At 37.8% G+C, this 17293-nt stretch overlaps 1 protein-coding gene across 3 annotated transcripts in view; it reads right to left on the reverse strand.

Moving 5' to 3' along the window:
- The window catches only part of CTIF (cap binding complex dependent translation initiation factor), a 476533-nt gene that overhangs the window by 219578 nt on the left and 239662 nt on the right, over positions 1–17293 (reverse strand). For all 3 annotated transcript variants that reach the window (XM_012541153.3, XM_003759532.4, XM_031945969.1), the window contains one exon: positions 6139–6215. In XM_012541153.3, coding sequence (XP_012396607.1) covers positions 6139–6215 — 77 coding nt within the window. The remainder of the gene's footprint in view (positions 1–6138; positions 6216–17293) is intronic.

Genomic DNA, 17293 nt, shown 5'->3' on the forward strand with positions numbered 1-17293 from the left:
TTTGTGGGCTTGGACTTCTCAACAAGATTACAAGCTTTTCAAGGGCAGGATCCTTGTTCCAGGTACATCTGTATCCCCTGAAATACCTATATTATAATGACTTTCAAATAGTAAGTGCACACTAAATGTTTGTTGATGGCCGACTGAAGATGACACAGGTTAGAATCTGTGTGGAGGGGTGACTACAGTATATGAGGCTGTCCCTTGTAGCTGGCAACATCATCACTCACACAGCTCAGCATCATCTGTGGCTCTGCCTGGGGGGATGACCTACATTTGCTATTTATCCTCAGATCTCCGGGCATCTATCTAGAGCAATTTATTTCATTATTTGTTCCATTCTGTCAGTCACTGAGGGAAAAGAATTCATGGGCTCCCTTCCAGTGACTTTGGGAGACAGACTAGGGTCAAATTTTATGAAATCACAGAAACTTTTCCTCTTTATCTCTCTCTCTTTCTCTCAACACACACACATAAATGTATTGTTAAGTGTATAAATATAATGTGTAAATTTGTGTATATATATATATATGTATACTCATAAATATGTACACATATATGTATGTATTTATATAGATAGAGACAGATGTGTAGATAAATATACACATACATACATATTTGTAAATATATCATTTTTCAGTCGTGTCCAACTCTCTATAATCCCATCTGGACAGATACTGGCATAGTTTACCTGGTCCTATTCCAGTCCATTTTACAGTTGTGGAACTGAGGCAAACAGGGTAAGTGACTTACCCAGAATATGAACTCAGGGAGAGACTTCCTGACTCCAAGACTAGTACTCTATGCACTGTGGCATCTCCTAGCTGCCTATTAAAATAAAGTAATACTATTTGCTAAGTGGCCAGTACTTGACAGTAATTGAGAACAGATGCATAGCTACAGGGTGACCAGAACATCACTTGGGAGATGGAGGAAGATAAAGGAACTGGATTTGGAAATAATAGCATCATATAGATTTAGAATTATTAAAAATTCCAGTAATTTCACATACAACAACAAAACCTAAAAATATCCCACAGATCCTCAGCAAGTTCTTAAGGCCCTTTAGTTCTGGAATACAGTTCAAAAAACTCTACTGTAAATCATTGGGAAACACAAACTCCTAGGCCTTAGGAAATGAAGTCTGCGTGTCTGCAACAAGGCACTTAACTCCAACTCCAAATCCTTTGTGGGAAGGTAGAGTGCCCATATTCTTATGAAGGGCATTCCCAGAATAATAGAAGGCAATCCTGGAGGGCCTTTCCAGACCTTAATTACATAGCAGGAAAGTCTCCCTATGTGAAAGTAGTCACCTTGTATTTATACCTAGATAGAATTGATTTCTGTAAGCTTTCATTGGCTATAATTAAACTACTACACATTAGCCTAACTGATGAATAATTTGGAAGGCAAATATGCTAGGTTAAAAGACATATAACATTGATTTCAGAAAAGCCAGAAAGACTTATATGAATTGATGCTGAGTGAGTAGAACCAAGAGAACATTGCATACTGTAACAACAAGATTATGTGATGATCAACTGTGATAGACGTGGCTCTTCTCAATAATGCAGTGATTCAAGGCATTTCCAATAAACTCAGGATGGAAAATGCTATATGCACTCAGAGAGAATTATGGAGACTGAATATGGATCAAAGTATAGTATTTTCATCTTCTTGTTTGCTTTTTTCTTTTTAGCAGTTTTCCTTTTGGTTTGATTTTTCTTGCACGGCATGACAAATATGAAAATGTTTAAAAGAATTGCACTTTTAAATCTATATCAGACTACTTGCTGTCTTAGGGAGAGGGAAGATAAGGGAGGGGGAGGGAGAAAATCTTACAAAAATGAAATGATGCAAACTATTTTTATATGTATCTGGAAAATGAAATACTATTGAAAAATACTCTTTTAAAAAAGACATAATAGCATTCTAAAGTTAAATACGAAAAACTGGGAAGTTATTTAGGCCATAACCACAGTCTCTCCAATAGCCAGAAGGGCAAAAATGAAATACTTAATATTTTAGAGTAACTGGAGCCCCTCTGGGTGTTTAAATATGGTCTAGTGGCTTTGGATTGAGAGAATCTGTTGTTTTAAAAATAAAACTATTGATATTTTTTGTTTTTATACTACCTACATTTATTCCTTTCATAGTGAAGGAAGTAGATATGTTCAGAATAGTTTGAATAGAACTGGAAAAAGTCACAAAATTGTACTGACTAATACATTAAACATTCATGTTTCTTAGCTTCAACTGGATCTTCACTAGAGGAAGATAATCCTTTTATTCTTCCTTAATTGATTCCTTTTTGAACTCTTCACAAAAGTTTCCACACTTCCTTTTCTCTACTAAAGCCTCACAGTTGAGAACCTTGTTTCTTCCTTGAGAAAACTTGAGTTCATTTTCACTCATTCTCCTTATCTCAACACTTCTCAGCATCATCCCCTACACCAGGGGTCCTCAAACTTTTTAAATAGGGGGCCAGTTCACTGTCCTTCAGTAAAAACAAAAACTTTGTTTTGTGGGCCTTTAAATAAAGAAACTTCATATCCCTGGGTGAGGGAAATAAACGTCCTCAGCTGCTGCATCTGGCCTGAGGGCTATAGTTTGAGGACTCCTTCGCCTACGCTCTCCTTCTTTCCCCAACCTCAGAAGTCATCCTTCTTGTCAAGGGCAATCCCTCACATGTGCCCTTGATTCCATTCCTTTTCTTCGGCTGATTGCCATTTCAGTCATTTCCTCTCTCTTGCTAATTTCCAACTTCTCCTCGTATTTACTGGTTCCTTTCCCACTGCCTTGAAACTTGCCAAAATCTCTCCCATCTTTAAAAAATATATATTTACTAGACCTACCATCTGCTCAAATTATTGTCCTACAGCTCTTCTCACTTTCTCAAACTCTAAGAAAAAGCTGTAGTTGTCCCCTACATACAGCAATATCACATGCCACTCACTCAACATTTTGCAGTTTAGTTTCTGACCTCATCACTGGAATGAAACTGCTCTTTCCAAAATTATCAATAATTGCTTACTTGCCAAATCTCATGGTTTTCTTTTCATTCCTCATCTTTCTTGACCTACTTGTCATATATGGCACTGTTAACATTTCTAATATTTTTTTTCCTCCTGGATTTTCTTCTTATCTGGGCTTTTCCAACATTACTTTTAGGTGTTTTCCTCCTACTTTCCTAACTGCTCTTTCTCAATGTCATTTGATAGCTCAAATCACATCCTTTATTGTGGAATGTAGCCTAAAGTTTTATCCCAAGGTACCTCCTCTACTTACCTACACTCTCTCAATGTATGGGTTTGAAGATCATCTCTATGTTGATGACTCCTAGATTTTTATAGTCTTAAGTTTCAATCTTTCATCACTAATCATCTCTTGGTCATGTCAAATTGGATGTCAACTTCAACATGTCCAAAATGGAACTCAGTGTCTTTTTTTCCTCAAATCTACCCTTCTTTCAATTTTCCTTATTCTTAAGTTGGTTACCTGGCATTATTCCTAACTCTTCAATCTAGTTTTACTTTTCATATCCAATCAACTGACAAATATTGCCACTGCTATCTTCATCCAGCTATTTTTTTTTCATTAATATAGCTACTACCTTTAGGCTGAATTCTCATCCCTTATTGCCCTTGCAATAGCCTCCTCAAATGTCTTCCCCCCCTGTCATGAGCAAATGTCTTCTTATTCTAAAATCAAGTATAAATTATTCTGCTTAGCTTTTAAAACCCTTAACAACCAACCTGCTTCCAAACTGTCTTTTCAGTCTCATTGTACATTGTACATTACTTCCCTTCTTGCAACCAAAATGACTTTCTCTGCTTCTCACACATTATGCTCAATCTCCCAGTTATGTACTTTTGTACTGGTTACTTTACCCCATGCTTCTCATCTCTAACTCAAAGAATCCTTCTCTTCTTTCAAGAAGCAAGTCAAGTGCCACCATCTACATGAAGCTTTTCTTGATTTCCCATGCTAGTAACCCTACCAATCCACAACCAACTAGTTCTCCAGCCTTAAGATAAATTCCCATTATGTACTTTCTTGCAATGGCCTTGGTCATTGGTCAATATAGAGAAACAGACAGAGAGACAGAGAGAGACAGAGGCAGACAGATGGAAAGAGACAGAGAAGGAGACAGAGTGAAAAAGGCAGAGATAGAAACAGACACATATACACAGCTCCTTTAATGAAACAGAGCCTTAGCATGTCCTGAAAGAGGGAGCTACCAAATACTTTGTATTTAAAGCCCTATGAATTAAATGCTCAGATTCTTGAGAGATAGCATGTCATAAATGATAGTCAGGAAAGTCTGGGTCCCCACTCTGACACATACTGGATGCGTGACACTGGGCCAGAAAATTAATACCTTATTGCCCCAGGCAACTGACTGGCATAAACCGAAGAAAAAGATGCCTATCTGCAATGCTAGGGAGAGTTCTCTCATTCTTTACCAGTGAAAATACAGGTGCAGACAGAAAAAAAAAGTCAAAAAACAAACAAAAAAAGACTGAGCATAATGTGAAGTCACTATGGTAGAAAATTGGATAGAAATCACATTGGCCTTGAGGCCATTCCTATCAAAGATAGGCAGACAGACATCTCTTCATTTTCTAGAGTCCTAAGAATGAACTTTTTTTGCAATAGATGGGAGTTTAGTCTCCTTGACCCTTAGGAAAATCTTTAATGACAGTAAATTTGTAATCTGTCTGTCACTTTATCCCTGGAGGAATTCAATACATAGTAATACCAAATATATTCAGAAACCTCTTAGAAAATAAATGCACAAAGAAATGACAAATATCTGGGGGGGAAAACACCAGGGAAATTTTTTATGAATTGGTACAGAATAAAATAAGCAGAACCAAATGTATGATTTTCACTCCTCCAATAGCTCAACACACCCCTGGAGGTTTTAAACAACAGCTAAATCCAACAATGCAAGGCAGTCCAGGCTAGGAAGCAGAAATAGAAGAACCTGGCCCCAGAAGGAATTGCTCTTCAATGGGAAAGAAAGGATTTCTCTTCCCACCCCCCCTTTTTTTTTAATCAGCAATAGTGCCTAACATCAGAGCTGCTTGCCTAGAAGACTTATCGTTCAGCAACTGGAGGATCAGAGGGCCAATTAGAGAGTTTGAGACACAGTTGGAGGAGCAGAGATATACACCCTTTAGACAGACATGAATACAGAGAGAGTGAGTGACACCTGGCAGAAAAGAGAACCAGAAGGAGACGCAAAGATCCCAGTTAAATGACCCACCTAGCAGAGACAATGAGCTGAAGGGGTGTGTGTGTGTGTGTGTGTGTGTGTCACAGTCAGAGAGAGAGAGAGAGGGAGAAAGACAGAGAGACAGACAAAGAGACAGAGACAGAGAGAGGGAGAGAGAAAGAGAGAGACAGAGAGAGAGAGACAGAGAAAAAGAGAGAAAAGATAAAGAAGATAGAGAGATAAGAGAGAAAGGAATGAGAGAGGAGAGAGAGAAGAAAGAGAAAGACATAGAGAGAGAGACAGAGTCAGAGAGGGAGATGGCTTGGCCACATGTATCCTTATGAGTCTGCCTCATTACTACCATTGGATTGCAAGGGTGTGTTCCAGATACTTTGTTTCCTGGGAGAGTGCATTCTAGGATAGGTAGGACGTGTTTTGAAGTGCCTATTCTTCCCATTTTGCAACTGCCATAGCTTATTGTTTCTACTGGCTGACTGTTCATGAGAAACACATAGATTGATGGAGCCTCATAAGGTCTAGTTTTAGGAAATCAATCATACAGGATACTTCTAGAACCTAATTAACAGCCATTCTTTGGGAGGATCAAACCCCTGAGTGTAAGTGTTGAGTTGAGAGAGTGTTTATGAGGAAATGTTACATAAATAATAACTACAACAATATAAAACTACTACTAAAACTATTTTAAAAAGCTACTAAAAACTACTAAAAGTACTAAACTACTAAAAAAAGAGAACTATTTTCTGTCTCTGGGTGACCCCCTTACTATCCAGTCACTCCAACTGTTACTCCATCATCTTAACAGGCTGAGCAATCATAAAGACAAGACCTGGGTAGTGCCATGACAGGAAAGCAAGTAGGCAAAGGAGAAAGGAAACTCAGGATTCAGTCTTTCCTACCTCCGGTCGTTTCTTCTCCGTCGGAATAATTTCTTAGTGTGTGCAATCTCTGCTTCATGGGGCATTGGATGATAACCCTGCATTGGGAGAGAAAGACTTTGTTATCAATAATTCTGAAAGTGAGAAGCTCCTTTTAATACTAAACCAAATCCCTATGGATAAAACTATGTATTATTATAATAGCTATTTAACCACAATAACAACTAGCATTGGTATTAACAAACTTACAATGTTTATCTAATCTGATCAATAATAATTTAAATAAAAATAGTAATAATAATAATAAAAGCATGGACTAGGTGATGCCCAAGTCCTTCTAGAAAAAAATGGAGGAAGGTTCACCAACCAAAGAATCAAAATGATGTTATGTATAATAAAATACATCAACAGGTAGAAAGAACAGGAAAAGGATTGGAGTTGAAGAAAGAGCAGGAATCTTGAAGGATATATGGGTTTCAGAACTGAAATGAAGGTTATGAATGAAAGACCTAGGTTTGCATTTATTCTTTTCTGGGGGGAAATGGGAGGGTCACACAGTTAGTGTCTAAGACCAGATTAAAATTTAGATTCACCTGACTTCAGGGTGAGTGCTCTACTGTACTACAATCCTTTGTATTTACATGACAATACTTCAGATCTCCACTGCCATTAAACACCCAAGTCTGGGAGACTACAAGGTGCCTACCCAACTTGGCCCTGCTTCTTCTTGGACTTCACACACCATTAATGAATCTAAGTGTGATGTTTTACCACCAGCCACACTCAGGGACTGACTTTAGAAGCTTCCTTTCTTGAAACCTTCTATTAAGTTTACTATTCAAGTAAAAGTTGTACCTACTGTCTGATATACTCTCCATAACTACTGAGCGCCCAGGCAGAAAGAAGCTGCTACTAAAAATGAGATTTTTGCCTCAATACTTACTTCTCCCTTTCAGTTTTCCATCACTGGGTTCATGTATGAATAGAATGAATGAAAAGGCATGTATTAAGTACTTACTGTGTGCTAAATGCTTTGCTAAGTGCTGATGATAACAGCTAGCAAAATAGACAGTCATGATCTCAAGAACTTCACACTACAACTGGAGGAGACAACACATAAAAGAAAGTATAGCTGCAGGAATGGCAGAGAAATCTTAAAGTCCTCAGGGTATAGTAGTGGAGTAGATGGCAAGGCCAAAGGTCTTTAGGTTGTCTGTGCCAGGGGAAAGCAAAACATAGAGGCAAGACAGATGGTAGGTAAAGCCTAGTGGTTTTTTATCTCATTAGGGGAAGAGTTGCTGACTCCTCCATCATTTGAGTCCTGTGAGCAAACAATTGAGACAAAGGAGAGAAGGTAATCTATCAATCAGCTTTTATTAAGCATTTACTATATATTAGGCAGTGTGCTAAGCATAAAAAGAGGTAAAAGACAATTTCTGCTCTCAAGGAACTTAAACTCTAATGGGGAAAACAACAAACAAATATGTACAAGTTAAATACTAGATAAATAAGGAATGATTAACAGAATGAAGGCACTAGAAAGAATAGGGGTTGGGGAAAACTTCCAGTAAAGATGGAATTGCAGTTTTATGTAGTATTATCTAAGTCACTAGAGAAGGTAGAGAAAATTTATAAATAATTTTACAAGATTTTTCCAAGTTAAGTCAACATATACTCTGATCATCAATAACCTCATTGTGAAGGATGGCAGAGTTTTGTTTGTTTGTTTTTTGAAAATATAATTAAAGTCTATTCACTCTCATTTTTAGAGTGAAGAAAGAATTGTAGATTACTCTGAAATCTTTTGCCTCTATTATACAAATACTTTCTAAACATGGACATGGGCAAGAACAATGTTATTTAAAAAATGAAACATTATATTTTAGGAGACAGGAAATAACTGGTTATTGATTTGTGAGTCATATCGGAATCAGAGGTTTGTGTGCAATCACATCATCAACTAGTTAAAATAAACATCAAATTAGACAAAGGGCTAAAGGTGAAAACAATTATAGCAGCTTCAATGTGATCTATTTAAATAAAATATGTCAAAAAATGGGAAATGGAAAAAGACCGATTATCATCATTTCCTGCACAAATTAACGAATAATAAATAGATGCCACAATGAGGAGGCCACAAGAGTCTAGAAACTGCCTTAGCCAGAAAATACTTGATCCTCCTGCCAAAAAGAGGAGGCAGCAGTCAAAGGCAATACCAGTTTAGAATGCAAACATTTGCAAAACATTATCTAAGAGAATGGAGAAAGATTACAGAGTGTGAATTCAAAAAGCAGCAAGAAGTAAAAATAAAATATATTCCCCTCAAAAAGTTTATAATGAGAACCAATTGACCCACAATATCTTAAGAGCATTCATAGATGGAACTTTCAGGAACTTTCAGTGAATAAGGGGAAAATAAAACAAATCTGATCACATCTAAAATAATCTGGCTTTAGTAAAGCACAGAACGACCATATTGGGATCCTCAGTCTACAAAGAAATAGAAATGATACATGCATACACACATGTATATATTTTGTATCTACTTATGGCTGTATGTGATATTTGTCTCAATAAAACACAAGCTACTTGAAGTATTTCTATCTTTGTATCCTTGGTGATTGACACATTATACCACTTGCTAATTTTCACTAACTCATCTCCAAGTTTTCTAAGGAGCATCTACCAAAATACTAAGGTTCTTTAATTGAGTCTTTTAATATTTTATTGATACCCATGCAAGCAGTTGGCTATCTAGCTGTTATAGTTCATCCTTATTACATAAGAGGACCACCTCCTTTCCAAAATATACATATATTTAGTGTTATTCCTTATGCATATATCATTATTTGTAATAGCACAGCTTACTTACTAACTCCTATTTCCTTGAAACAACTGTAGTAATGATTCTTCTGAGATCATCGTGTTCCTTGGTTCACAGATCTCAGCTAAGACACAAATCACTTTGAGATGAACTTTAGAAGCCCTGTTGTGATCAGCCTCCAATTTGTAGCTCAGGTACTCTCAAAGCCATGTCATAATGGTCTATATTTTCTCAAATACATAAATCAATACTTTTTCTAGCTTTCTTCACATCTAAGCCTGGAACAATTTCTGGACTCTAAGGCTGAGGGAAGCTGTCACGCCAATCTCTAAGGCTCATTTTGTTTACACCTGCCTAGAAAGTTTTCCCCCTCTTCTCTTAAGAGAATTCTGCACATTCTTCTAAGTGCAGCTCAAACTTCATCTTATCCATGTCGACTTTCCAATTATTCACTGCAGTAAGTGGACACATTTCCCTTTTCAAAATTGCACAACATTGTCTGCTACTGTCATATACTAGCCTATTACAATTTTTTAGCTGTTTTATGTAGTTGTTGTTTTGTTGTTCCAATTAGACTGTAAGCTTCTCAATGGCAGGAACCTTGCCACATAATTCCTTTATATCTCCACAGCTCCTAGTATGTCACAGGGCTAAGAGTAAGGGTTCAATGAATATCCTCAGTCTGAATTTGCTCAATGGCATATGGCTGCTGGTGAGCACTGATCAGAGCAGAAGGTATTCTGAAAGCAGAGTAGGGTTCTTCTAATTTGAAACAGGGAAGGACATAGAAACTGAGAGAATAATCAGAGGCATATTCTCCTCCCTAATTTTTCCAGCTGTTGTCAGTCTCTGCTCAGGTTTTCCCTAGACTACTTTGATCTCTCCCTGCTCATCTCCCACTATGCATGTTGCATGCATCCAGGCAAGTTTTTGAGAGCTGTAATAGTTTTCTTTGGGTCTTTATATTCCCCACACTTTGCATGTGGTAGGTACTTTAATGAACTGGACATAACATACTTAGATCACAGTGATTTAATCCTCTTCCTGGCCTCATTTTTTTCTCATGTAGGGCCTACAATGATAACAAGACATTTGTTTTGGGGATCTTAGGAGAGATGACTTGCTATGTTTTTATGTTCTATATGGGAGCAGAAGTTGTATAAGTCCCATGCATGGAGTTAGAAAGTTTAGTTTAAATTCTTGGACTTAACATTTACTAGCTATATGATCTTGGGAAAGTAATTTTTCCTTAAATCTATGTGCCTTCATCTGTTAAATGGAATGATTTCTGAAGTCCCTTCCAGCTATCAACGACTGACCCTGACCAAACTTTGGGGAATTTGTCCAGGCTACTCTGATCATAGGACCTGAGGGCCACAGAGAAGCAAAGAAGTTTTTAGCACGAGAATAGCCTTTAGAAATCATCTCCAACTTCTTCGCCCATTTCCACAATCCATTTTACTGATATCACATAGGAGTTGTCACATTCCACCTGGTCTTTGCACAGTTGAAATGGTGATTCATATATACATATGGAGCTAACTGAATGCACCCCTTACTGCTCGTCCTACTCTGGCTAATGGTTGAAAGTTCAGCATTCATTCTTGACTCTTCACTCTCATGTACCCCACATACTCAATCAGTTGTCAAATCTTGTTTAACTCCAAAATATCTCTTGCACCTGCCCCTTTCTCTCCATTTATCCACTACCACCTTCTTTCAGGCCCTTATTACATATTGTCTGGACTACTGCAATAGTCTTCTAATTGGTCACCCTAGCTCAATCCAACCCATCCTTCACAGTCAACAAATTGATTTTTCTACAGCTCAGGTCTAACTATATTACTTCCTTACTCAATAAACTCTAATGGCTCCTTATTTCTAGATTAAAATATAAGCTATATTTATCATTTAAAGTCCTTCATATCCTAGATCTATGTTACATAACTTCCCTTCATGTACACTCCAAACTGACCTTACAGTTTCTTATATGACACTCTACCTCCTATTTCCTCTAGCACTGGCTGCCTCTCTTTATCTCTCACCTCTTCCTTTTAGAATCCCCACTAAAGCACAATCTTTACACAATGTCTTTTATAATTTTCCCAGATCCTAGTCTATTCTCTCTCAAATTAGCTTCTCTCTCTCTCTCTCTCTCTCTCTCTCTCTCTCTCTCTCTCTCTCTCTCTCTGTGTGTGTGTTTATTCTCAAGAATATCAGAGTTCCTTTGTAGGTCTTTGTGTTTCTGTTTGGAGCTGGAGCTGGACCTGATTACTTGGACTTAATGCTGGTTATAAGATCTGACCTCAATTTATAGTCCATAGGTTTATGTCCTACTTACTTATGCTAGCTGTAGAGGGGACAGCCAAGAAAGATATAGTCTCAACATTTGCAGATGAAAAAACTGGAAGGACTTGCCTATTGTCACCCTGAATTTGTGGCAGATCTATGAGGTTAGGTTCACCCTGGGGCATCTAGCAGATATCTCCCCTTTCTCCTGTTCCAAGCCCTTGTGTCTTTAGAAAGAAAGACCCAGGTTACTCAACTTTCCAAGAACTCACCTTATACTATTAAAGGGAGGAGAATATAGAGATAGAATTGAATGTCAGAATCAACTGACCCAATACCTCTTATGGAATTTCCCAGAGAACTATTAATTAAATATCATGGCGCCATGGAAAGTTGGATTTAGGTTCAAATCCTTCCTTGGACTCTTACTAATCATGGGCCTCAATTTTCTCATCTGTAAAATGAGGGAGTTAGATGAGATGGTTTCTAAAGTTCTATCCAGTCCTAGATTCTATAACCCCATGAATGAACCAGTAGAGCAAAGAAATCCTGATGTTGTCAATACTGAACTTGGACCTTGATAGTTCCACGTAGAGAATAACAACTTAAAATTATTCTCGAAAAACCTACGTGCATACGCCTGCTCCGACAATCAGGTCAACAATGTGTGTATAGTTGACTTTGGGGCAACCACAATGGGCCCCTGGGGCTCCTGGCAGTGTGGTCTGTATAATTGTCTTGAAAGGATATTATTTGTTTTCATTTTTGAAAAAAAGAGGAAAAAAAATGGAAAAACATCAAATCTTCGTCTTGTTCTTCCTCCCTCAGCTCCTGGCCCTCCCTAATAGCACTCCCCCTTTCCTACCCCCAGATCTCCTCCAAATCCATTCACTTCAGGAACATGCTGGGTGTGCCTTAAGTAGACAATGGGCAGGAAACTACACTTTGTCCCCACATTGCTTTGGGCTGCTTGCCCAAGCTTTAGTTCTTCGCCATGATACTGGGATGGTCAGAAAGCCCACCCAGGACTTTGGAAATCACCTTTTAACCTACTGGATGCCTCAACTCCAGCTACCCCAGCAACCACCCTGATCTCTGTCACATCCTTTCCTTACCCATATCCTGGCCAATCACACAGACATAGGGAGAGAAAGGAGAGAGAGAGAGAGAGAGAGAGAGAAAGGAGAGGAGAGAGAAAGAAGAGAGGAGAGGAGAGGAGGTGAATGTTATAGTTTAGGATTTCATCCTGGTTCTTCACTGAGACCCACTGAAGGGACATAGGAAGCTGCTGAGCTACCTTGGATACCAAATGAAACTTTAGCTGACTTCTGTATGGAAGAGGGCATACCTGGGGTAGGAAGGAACAGTGATTTGTGGGAGTCTAAGAGCCTCATTTGGCATCCTGGGAGTGGGATGGAAACATTTTGTTCTATTCTGCACTTTAGTTTGAAGCTATGTGCCTTGGGTGGCCAGAGCATGACCTGAGATTGGTGAAACACTGGCATGATTCCTCATACAGGCCTGGCCTTTGCACAAAGATTACTCCCTCCACATCCAGCCCATTCATAAGTCTGGGAATGACTAAATTGTCTGACTAAATTATACAAGGTCAAAGGGCCCCAAACCCAGGACTGAATTTAAAACGGGGCTAAAATTGAAGCAAAAAGGGTCGGGAGGCGGGGCAACTAAGTGGCATAGTGGAGAGCATCCCAGTGGATTCAGAAGGATTTGAATTCAAATCCAGCCTCAGATACTTACTAGCTGAATAACTATGTACAATTCCTTTAATTTTGATGGTTTTCCCCCCAAAACAGAGTGGGATGGCATACATGGCATTTCCACTAGTGAAATAAGAAAACAGAATGCATTACATTGCTTTTTGGGAAAGAGGATTGCTTAATGCAGTTATCACTGAAGAATGAATTAGGATGGTTATGTACCATTTCATGAGGAAGAATAATGGCAAGGTACAACTAGGTATACAGAATATTATCAGCACTGTGAGCAATATGGACAGAGTGGAAAGAGCCCTGGATGGCAAATCAAAGACTTGAGTTTCTCTCTCCTTTGATATTTACTACCATTCTACTTTGACCTTAATAGCTAAAATTTATACAACACTTTAAGGTTTGCAAAAAACTTTACATATGTTATCTTAGTTGATCCTAATAACAATTCTACAGGGTAATGCTATTATTATTATTATTATTATTCCCATTTTACAATTAAGGAAATTGAGGCAAGGAGATCAAGTAATTTGCCCAGAGTTACATAGATGTCAAGTTTCTGAAGGTAATATTTGGACCTTGGTCTCTTTGACTGAGTCTAGCACTCTGCCCACTACACAATCTAGTGACCTAGTAATTTAACATCCCTGGGTTTCAGTTTTCACTTCTGCAAAATGAAGGATTTGGACTAGACAGCCTCTAAAGTCCCTTCTGGGTATATATCCTATGACTTTAGAGATTAACTAGTTCACACTTCTCATTTTATAGATGAGAAAAGGGAGGCCCAGATAGGCAGAATAACCTCCCTCATCCTCACTTTAAGCAAACCATATGACAACAATGTATTTGCAAACAGAGAAATTGTTGGATAGTTAATGGGTTTTACAAAAAGATTCCTTTCCTTGGGAAACAGATTTTTATACTATAGGGATCCTTAAAATCACAAAATCCCCATGTACAGGTAAAAAGGAGTTCATTCATTTTATATAGACTTTTTCAGAAAAAAAGAAATGAATAAGACATGGTGTGCTGTATTTAAATTAGCCTTAATTACTGTTGAGTGGATATAGGGACTCTCCTATTGGGTCTGTGGCCCCCCAAGGACCCACTCATTAAACAGGCTTCCTGGTTCCAGGCAATTAAATTACAGTCCCCTGGTTGTCCTTTGCAGCAGCTTACAGATTCAACACCACTTAGGCACTGTCTGCAAGGCGTGCAAGGCTAAGTCCAGCTATCTGCCCAGGAAAGCTCATAGTCAGAGAGGTTGCCACTGGAGGAACAGATAAGACAAGCAAATGGGAATTCAGAGGGCAGAGGGAGAAGGACTGTGGTGAGAGAAAGGACTGTGTTCTCTACTTAATCATTCTGGTCACTGGTAGTAAAGTTGGAAAATAGCTTGGGATGGGATAGGCAAGCATTTTTTTTTTTTTAAAGATACATTAGTAAAAACAAAGAAAGATATACAGATAGATAACTAAACAGATGAGAGAAAAAAGACATATGAGTTAGTTGAGATAATGCTAGTAAAATGACCTGATAGATGGAGCAAGTGAATTTTAATGTCAGGACTTTGTTGTTGTTCTTTGTATTGGGAGCAATTCTATGTATAATAGAAAAAAAAAATGTGTGCATGTGTGTGTGTATGTTTGGGTATATATCTATAACTCTCTTATCCTGGAATAAGAAGAATAACTCACTCCTCTCTATGCCAGGCCACTTTTCCTCTTTGTCATTGGTAGGTACTGGGGTTGAAAATGTTTAAATGCAAAAATGGCCTGGGTTCACCACAATCAGGCTAAGGACAGAGAGGGAGGGCAGAAGAGGTAGAGATGTTAGTGAGGGAGAGAACAACATGTTTTATTGGAATAGACAGCAAAGATACCTGTCTACCTCCTATATAAGAAAGGGAAAGTCACTTGGATTTTCTTAAATTTCCAGAGAATACCCAGTACCATGTTAGGCCACAAGATCATATATATGAAGATGGAAGGTCATCAAAGATCCAACTACATCATTCATTCACATCTGTCAAATGAGGAAATTGGATCAGACAACCACCAATGTCCTTTCTGGCTATACACCCTATGACTTTAGAGGTCAACTAGTTCACACCTCACATCTCATACTTGGAGATCATCAAATCCTATCACATCACACTAGGAACTTGAAATCTGGAGTGCTTAAGAGACTTAAACATAGAGAAAGAGTGCTGTGGATGAAGCACAGGACTATTTCCCACAAAGACTTGAATTAAAATCCTACTTTAGAAACTTACTAGCTATGTGACTCTGAGCAAGTCACTTAATCTCTTCTTGAATGTAAAAAAGAACTACAATAGCATCTATCTCCCAGAATGATTGTAAGGATAAAAAAAGATAATATTTGTAAAGTATTTAGCACAGTACCTGAAACATAGAACTTAATAAATGCTTCTGTTCTTTCTTTTGAATTTCTTTGCCCAAGAGTCACAAAGATAATACTTTATAAAGCTGGTATATGAACCCAATTCTTCTCACTCCAAATCCAATACTCTTTCCATTGTATCATGTTGTCTCCTTTTTTTTTTTTTTTAAACCTTATTTCTCTTGTTCTATACTATTTAAATTTTGGGGACTGAACATTGTTGGGGAGAGGATAAAAGCATTAATCCATACAACTTAAGATCTGGACAAGATCCTGAATTCAGAGATCATCTAGTTCATGGTACTCAAAATTTACTGTGGAAACCCTCAGGGGTCCATGGAGAGACTTGAGCTCAAAATTATTTTTATAGTAATACTAAAACATTTTTCATTTCTAATATGAGAAATCTCAACAAAGTAACCCAAGTCCGCAAAAAGTCTTTAGGGTAAGGCCTTCAATAATTTTTAAGAGTATAAAGGGGTTGTAAGACCAAAAGAATAAGAACTACTTCTCTACTATAATCTTTTTATTTTCAAATCCATTTAATTCAATTAAACAAGCATTCATTAAGCACCCATTAGTTGGGCTTCATGATGATACAAAGACAAAAATGAAAAGTCTCTACCACCAAGAAGTTTATATTCTATATTCTACTGGGGGAAGGAGATAAGGAGGAACATTAATTATAAAGTAATTTCTAAGAGATGTTAGGCTAATAAATGGGGATGTATATGTGCGTGGGGAGGGAAGGGTCAACTTTCTTCTATAATCAAGTAGGAGGTGGCATTTGATTTGATCCTTGCAAGGAGCTGACGATTCAGGGAGGACAAAATGAGAAGAGAGAACATTACAGGCAGGCTTGGGCTACAAGTAGAGGTGGAATGTCCTGTACAAAGAGCAAGGAGACCATTTTGGTAGGATATTGAATGGATGAAGGAGAGTTACATTTTTTTTATTTTGGTCTTCCCAATCACATAGTCAAGCTTGTAATCTACAAATATGTTAAACTTCCAATCTACAAAACAGAGGTATTTTAGGTCTCCCCCTCCCCCAAATACTGTATTCTAGCCACATCTCCCTGATCTTGTACAAATAAAACTGATTCTGTTGGAACTAAGTGCAGTATAGTTATCTATATCAGATTTCATCTTTTTATACCCAGCTCATCATTTTAACCTGTCAACATCTGTTTGGATCTTGATTCTGTCATCCTGTGTTAGTTATCTCTCTCAGTTTTGTGTCATCCACTACTTTGATAAACATGAAATCTATGCCTTTATCCAAATGAATGATGTAAATGTTGAATAAAACCTGGCCAAGGATCAAGTCCTATGAGAATTCAAAAGAGATTTCCTTCAGGTTGACCTTGATCCAAGTCATCACTATTCAGATTCAGTCACTGAACCAATTCTGACTCCTTCTAACTATAGTAGGCATCCAACATACTTTTTAACATTTTAACAATAGTCTAGATCTTTATATATTATGCCTATTTTATTCTTCTTTAGCTATTAAAATAAACTCATCAAACATTTATTGTTGCTGTTTAGTCATTTCAGTTATGCCCTACTCTTAGTAACCCCATTAGGGGTTTTCTTAGCAAAGATACTGAAGGGTTTGCCATTTCCTCCTCCAGCTCAATTTGTAGATGAGAAAACTGAGGTAAACAGGTTTATATGATTTGTTCAGGGTCATATAGCTAGTAAGTGTCTGAGGCTAGGTTTGAACTCAAAAAGATGAGTATTCCCGACTCCAGGCCTGGTACTCTATATACCATGTCACCTGGCTGTCCAAACATTTATTAAGCACTGATTATGGGCAAGGTACCATCTTAGATTTTGGGGGCAGGGACAAAGACAAAAGCAGAAAGTTTCTGCTTATAAGAAGCTTACATTCTGCTGGATTAATGCAGCTCTCAATTTAATAACTCCAA

Source organism: Sarcophilus harrisii, chromosome 1 (assembly GCF_902635505.1).
Source record: "Sarcophilus harrisii chromosome 1, mSarHar1.11, whole genome shotgun sequence".
Classification (NCBI taxonomy): Eukaryota; Metazoa; Chordata; class Mammalia; order Dasyuromorphia; family Dasyuridae; genus Sarcophilus; species Sarcophilus harrisii.